General features: G+C 42.0%; 1 protein-coding gene across 5 annotated transcripts in view; it reads right to left on the bottom strand.

The window, feature by feature from the left end:
• Window positions 1-72: 72 nt before the first annotated feature.
• The window catches only part of LOC148388634 (guanine nucleotide-binding protein subunit alpha-11), a 37,256-nt gene continuing 30,299 nt past the window's right edge, over window positions 73-7,029 (bottom strand). For 4 of the 5 annotated variants that reach the window (XM_088395143.1, XM_088395142.1, XM_088395138.1 and 1 more), the window contains 4 exons: window positions 6,655-6,783; window positions 4,654-4,783; window positions 4,431-4,584; window positions 73-4,190 (listed from right to left, as the gene is read on the bottom strand). In XM_088395143.1, coding sequence (XP_088251269.1) covers window positions 4,000-4,190; window positions 4,431-4,584; window positions 4,654-4,783; window positions 6,655-6,783 — 604 coding nt within the window. In that variant the 3' untranslated portion in view covers window positions 73-3,999. The remainder of the gene's footprint in view (window positions 4,191-4,430; window positions 4,585-4,653; window positions 4,784-6,654; window positions 6,784-7,029) is intronic. The other variant, XM_088395140.1, reaches the window with a different exon arrangement.

Genomic DNA, 7,029 nt, shown 5'->3' with positions numbered 1-7,029 from the left:
TTATTAATATTGAAAAGTGACATGAATGGAAGCGGGAGGTGCATGTGAGGACATGAAAAGGAGGCAAAGAAGTACATGTAGAGTATAGGAATATTTTTTATTCCAATTGAAACATTGAAAAGGAGAAGGTTATGAAAGTTGTTTTCATGTTAAAATGAGGTTCAGGCAACAGTGGTTGAAATGTAAAACAAAAAAAACAAAATATGGCTAAAATACTGTAAATCAATAAGCACAACCCTTCCCATGAGAGCATGGCTAGCAGACGCCACCCTCCCTGCCAATCACATGCAGTTAAAAACAGCAGATCAATCATCTTAAATAAAGAATAAAACTGTTAATTAGTCACATATTTAGTGTTTATTTATTTTTAAAAAGTGGACCATGAAAGTTCATGGGCCCTCATCCCTCCCCCCACCCCATCTCTCATGACATTGGCACTTAAGTATTAAGTCAAAAGTTTGGCTTTACAAAGAAAGGGCATTGGCACACTCATGGTACAAAATTTACATTTGGTATATTTAAAAAAAAAAAAAAAAAAAAGAAAAAAAAATACATTACTTTCAATTTGTACACCACTACATAGTTATTGAAAAACAAAGGGAAAAAAAAATGAAGTGGTTGCAAAATATACACGTGGTTAAGTGTGTCTGCCTTACAAAAATGATCAGAGCTGAACGTGACAGTTACAAGAAAGGAAGCTGAAGCAAAAAAAAAAAGAACGCGAGTATCAAGTCATTTCAGTGCTCTGACCCATGGAGACGACACGATCCAATCAAGAAAGGTGGGGGCAGCAGATTCATTTGTTTCAATAACTAGATGGCCATGAACAGTACCTTGACGTCTCAATCAATACAAGTTGTTTAGCTAGGAGCGTAACGGCACAACGCTTTTGTATTTACCAATACGGGACAATTTGGGTACGGCACGCGAACCTACCACTAATATGGAACACAGTAGATCAGTGAAAGAATGAATAGACTGTGAACAAACAGTGCAGCTGAGTCTCTGGCCAGTGAGATGCTTCTGGCAGTAAATTTGTTCACTAATTTGATACAAAGTCATCTTTGTGATTAAATTGAAACGAGCCCCATTTCTGTAATTTTTGTGACATTTTTGGTCATGTGCTGAGATTTTTCCACTCAAGCAATTTCATTTAATTGGTCCCAAAATAATTGATTACAAATCAAATCTATTCCAGCTAAAAGTGACAGGCAGAACGATTCAATGTTCTTCCACTAGCACCATATACCATCATAATTCCAGTATATATTTTTCATTTGGTGGCGTGCCAACACGTTTTAATTTAATGTAGCCTTGGCTCAATATAGGTTGGGGAAACATTGCTATGCAAAATGAGGGGACACCTCAGTTTGAGCAAAAATATGGAAAAAGTGACGAGGAAAGGGGGAGTCAAGATGCTTGTAAAAAAAAAAAAAAAAAAAAAGGCAAATGTGAAGAAAACAAAAAGCCATCAGGAATATCACATATAGGCATCTGTGGTTTAGACGCCACCACCCCTCCCACCACCACCTCCAAAATCAAAGCCGCTAATAGTAGCCCTTGTGATGACAAGGTGACAACTCACCTGAATTCTATATTAAGAACCGTAGCGCAGGGCTTCCTCAACTGGATCAACCCAAGAGCCAAATATGAAAGGTGCTTCCTCATTGCCTGCCCGCTCAATAAAATACATCACTGCCAAATACTGTACACGGAACCAGAGCAAGAAACTCATGACCAAGAATCAAAAAGCCCTTTGCCGGGAAACTACGCGCGAGAAAATATCTGAGCCCAGCCAGCATCAGTTTTGGGGGAACCCTGCTCTAGAGAAAGAGTAAGAACATCAACAGACACGCACGATATGAGATCGGTAGCAACAGTCGACAACTTCGGCTTTCAAATTACAAAAAAGAAAAATTCAAGAATGCTCCAACAGTAAATATTCAACCAACCACTAGATGAGTTTTGGATTTTTTTTTTTTTTTGTCTTTTCTTACAATTTTTGCATAAAGCGTGAACCTGAAAATAGAGCCAATGCTGCCGTTCTACTGTTTTTTTTAAAAAGACGTCAGAAAGATAAAACACGTCTTTGCCGTTAAAATAGCTTGGATATCTTACAGCAGTAAAAAAGCCAGTCTCCTTGTTTGAGCATGACAGAGAGGAGACCCCACAGATCCAGGACGCATAAAGGAAAAGAGGGGAAGAAAAAAAATACTTCGTAGTTCATCAAATGTGCCTGATGAATAGAAAAAAAAAAACTGACGCAATGCGGTTGAATGAGAAGCAATAAATGGGGAGGTCGCTTCCACGATTGGAACAAAAGAAAGCCACTCGCATGTTAAAGGGCAAGCAAAGTCAAAAATGTTCTTAGCAATATTATCGTCTATGCTCCCCTACTCATCTGAAAATGTTTTCCGATTAACAATAAGTTGGTGGGATATGAATTCGACACAAATCTAGAGTCGTGGGGCGGACATCTTGCCTTGTAGCACCGCTTGCTATCGATTGAAAATGACATTACAGTTCCTGAAAACTCAGCTTGACAACGTCATGTGACCAACAGAAAATCGGTGAGCGATGACGTTGTGACCTAAAAATAGTAATCTGAATTTTTTTTTTTTCATCCTGGTGAAAATGCACATTTGGTAGGCACGTTTATCTTTAGTGGCGTGACGTCTCGGGAATTCCCACAGTACCTTAACATTTGGGTAGGGCTTATAATTATTTAGCTTTTTTTTCCCTTCAACCAACTCGTCCTAGAGTTAATTCGATTGCTTATATTTTAAGCTCGTATACAAGCATGAAGATTTGCACACTATTCCACGAATATATTGTTGTTTGTCTTTTTATGCCAGAGACATATAGCGACAAGCACAACAATGTAATGCTTTACTATTAGACGGCAGAAGATACAATTAACCTACGTCACCTTTCATAAAACAGAATATACGCTTTTGTGCTCATCACATCAGTTAATGTACTTTTCGTGACATTTTTCTTTGGCGGTATGCTGTGCGCTTTTTCTAACGTACAATAAAAGTTGGGAAACTGCACTTGAAGGAGGAAAAAAAAAAGCTAGATTCCAATTTGAGTGTGTGTTTCGTGGAATCGGTATAATAACGTAGAACTCTAATAAATCAATTCCAAGCAACATCTGAAGTCCTCGCCCTTGAGATTAATAGGAAACCACAACTTACGGAAATACACAGAAGCGACAACTCCCCCCTACTCTCTCCGGCGGTTCTCCTAAATTTGACACATCTCAAGAGCCAGAGAACTGCATGGCGGACCGGATCCCAAGTCCTGCACTCAAGAAATACTGGCGATAGACTGGATTTCTATTTACACCAAAAAAAAAGTGAAAACGTGGTGTCAATTTGGCAAAGCGACAGTGGAGTGATTTGCAGTCGACTGAGTGGTAGTGCTGTCTTCTTAAAGGGGTGTTAACACTTCAAACGCCGAGGGGGCAGTGTGTGTATGTGTGTGTGTCTGTGTGTGGCGGGTTACAATCCTTCCGAGTGTAGCCGCTGTAATTACAAAGTAGGCAAAAAGTAGATAAGTCATCAATGTGTAAGCAAAAGTATTTACATTCAGCAGAGTGTGTTCACTCTGAATTGGAGCTTTTTCTTTTCTTTTTTTTGTTTAAACATCGACAGATTTATTCCTCACAACGAGCACACTGTCGTCGTGTCCAGCATGCACGGCGTACGCGATTAGGGAGAGGAGCCCTTTAAAGCGTTACGTGTTTGACGTGGGCCACGCCGCCGCACGCAAGCACTGCCGATAATTTCGAAAGGTTCAACTATGGATTCGCGGACACTGTTAGGAGCCCCAAAAAAAGAGAGATAGCGAGTGTAGAGCGAAACCGATGAATGTGTTCCATGCAGACGTGTGTGTGTGTGTGTGTGTGTGTGTGTGTGTTGGCGGAAGTGGATAATAAAATGTGTGTGTGTATGTGTGTGTTGCTCTCTCTCCTCTCTCCTTGTGTCACACAGCACTTCACACCAAGTTGTACTCTTTGAGGTTGAGCTGCAGGATGGTGTCTTTGACGGCGGCAAAGACGAAGCGGATGTTCTCCGTGTCGGTGGCGCACGTGAAGTGCGAGTAGATGATCTTGTCGCTGTCCGGGTTCAAGTCCACAAACATCTTCAGGATGAACTCGCGGCCTGCCAGTGGGTCACGCTGAGGGCCTAAAAAAAAAAAAAAGGATTGAAATACAGGGGCCATTGTGTTGTAGTTCTCCCTTTAGCCACAAGACGGCACTATTTGATAACAAATTCATCTTTTCAGGGTTATCAAAAATTGTTCTATTCTTCTAGCTTTTTTTTATTAAAACCAAAAATGGCAGATAACTGAAATGAGGAAAACGACATCTGTCTACAACCACAACGAAACAGACAACATGACCATGAAATGGAAGAAAGCAGTACCGTCAAACTCCGGGAAGTAGTCCACCAGGTGAGAATACATGATCTTCTCCTCCAGAAGATCCCTCTTGTTGAGAAAGAGGATGACAGAGGAGTTTTGAAACCAAGGATATGTGATGATGGTTCTGAACAGCGCTTTGCTCTCCTCCATGCGGTTCTGAAAAATGTGAGCACATAAAAACGTCACACGGCTGGTGTCGGTTCAGGCATGCAAAATGTCTCTCACCTCGTTGTCCGACTCCACCAGCACTTGGTCGTACTCGCTGAGCGCCACCAGAAACATGATGGAGGTGACGTTCTCAAAGCAGTGGATCCACTTCCTCCTCTCCGACCGCTGGCCGCCGACGTCCACCATCCTGAATGGGATGCGTCAAACAAACAGCGGGGAGCAATATGAACAAAGCTTCCATGTAGGGAACGGATCTTCATAGTAAAGAGGTGCATGCGTTGATCAAACTATGAAGGGTGTCAATCAAAGGAAACGTGAAGTGAGTGAAATGAATTTAAACACGGCGAAGGTGACAGCGAGGAATGTGCTTTTCATGCAGGAAATAAAGAGTTGCAAAAGGACATCTATCTTTCACAAAAGATTTGGGCCAAGTTCTAAGCCATCCTCATGTTAATATCACATAATACAAGGCAAAGAGTAATTAAAAAAAAAAAAAAAATCACCCAAAAAATATTTGACCAATTGGTTTCTTCCATTTCTTGTTCTCCATCATCATGTTAATATCACATAATACAAGGCAAAAATATTTTTTAATGGTTCTCACCCAAAAAAATATTTGACCAATTAGTTTCTTCCAATGACAAAATATAGAACATGTTTAAGTTTAATTGTATTCCCATTGATTTTGCTTACTAACAAGAAAACTATTATCAGCTCATTTTGTTATCTTCGCCCAAGTTTTTTTTTCCCCCAGAAATTCAAAAATGAACAAAACAAGGGAAGTCTACTAATTTTCTTCTGTGACATATTTCCGAGAAGCGCTTCCTTCACATCTGTGTCGCAGTGGCGATAAAAACATCTGACAGCGGAACTGCAACCAAAACGGAACTGGATGGTGGATCATTTAACGCCGAACAGGTAAATAAAAAAAAAAAACTCGATGACAACATAAAAAGGGCAAATCAATGAGAACCGGCAAAGGCAAACTGGCAGCCTCTCGAGAACGAGTGACCCACTTTCACCGTGGACTCTCTGCTTCTTTGCTGGATGAGCAAAAAAGAAATAATGACATTCTCAAAGCCAATTAAAAGAGCAGGAAGTACGACTGTTTATGAAAGGCTGCCTTGTTAGCGTTGGGGGCGGGTCGTCATCCGAGTATACAACATGTGCTTGTTCCTTACTATCTGGCATTGTGGCTGACACGCTCCGCATTAACGCGACTCAACGATCATGCGCTTCAGTGAAAACAGATGCACACCTAAAGCAGCGCCTCCCGAGAGCATGTTTGTATTTTTGGCCTGTTCGCTAAACGCGAAAGCCATTGAGAGCGTGAAGTGAGTCACCGGCAGCGGCAGCCGGGCCGAGCGGAGCCTCTCAGCTTCGCTGCTGCCGAGCGGCCGGGAAGCTCTCGAGTGCGACCACATTGCGGTTATTTCCAGCCTTGCCAAGCGTAGGAGGAGGCTGGCATGATGGCTTCCTATCGATTTGCACTCGACTGTAATCACTCTTGCTTGTTCGCTACGTCCATTTTGAGGTTCTCGCTTTTTCTTGCAGGAGAAGGGATTGGAAAGCTGGACCGGTTGTGGGCTAAATCTTGAAAGGATGTAGCACGAGGGGGAAAAAAAATGGCTCTCGTGTAAAAAGTGCTCATCTTGGGGAGATTTAGGAAACACAAAATACAGCTGGGTCTCAGTAAATTAGAATATTGTGACTTTTGCGTACAAAATACGGTGGTACTTTGATTTACGAGTGCCTCGACAGACGAGCTTTTTCAAAGTGAGAGCCGTTGCTTCATCCATTTTTTTTTTTTTTTTTGCTCACAGACACAAACACCAGCTGTTGTCGTGACCCGGGGTAATTCTTAAGTTCTGAGCTTCGTCAAGGACTAAATCGAACTCGTAAGTCAAGGTGCCAGCGTATATGGACAAGCGTAATGGGCTTGCTTGGAGAAGGTACGTTAGACATGCTTTTAGGTGTAACGCAACATGCCGCTCGGACATCACACGGGAAACACGGGCTGGCTGAAGTTAGTCAAAGCAGTGCAATTCTTTTGTCTACCTGAAGATGATGCTTTGCAAGTCGAAAGGGTATTCTATGATCCCAGTGGTTGGGATTCGAACCCTAAGCACATCCTGTTGGGTGGGTAGATAGGAAGATTCAGCGATACGATCCAGATCGCTAAGATAGCTGGAGACAGGATGGAGAGCGGAAGGCGAGACAGAGAGAGGAAAGAGAAAGTGCGGCATAAGAGCAGATACAGCACACAAACCCTCCAAAAAAAAAAAAAGCCAGTGGATCAGTTCACATGTCACCAAAGGAAACATTCCCGAGCACCGTCAGGCGATTAGATGAAATTTGGTGCTCCAAAGAAATTTTTTTTTGCTTCATCCGTGATGGCGGCTCCCAAAGACTTTTACTTGTGTCCAACTTGAG

Source organism: Syngnathus floridae, chromosome 13 (genome assembly GCF_059516105.1).
Source record: "Syngnathus floridae isolate MCC-2025c chromosome 13, RoL_Sflo_1.0, whole genome shotgun sequence".
In the NCBI taxonomy this organism is placed as follows: Eukaryota; Metazoa; Chordata; class Actinopteri; order Syngnathiformes; family Syngnathidae; genus Syngnathus; species Syngnathus floridae.
The sequence above is the reverse complement of the archived record's forward strand: the minus strand, read 5'-3'. Positions and strand labels throughout refer to the sequence as shown.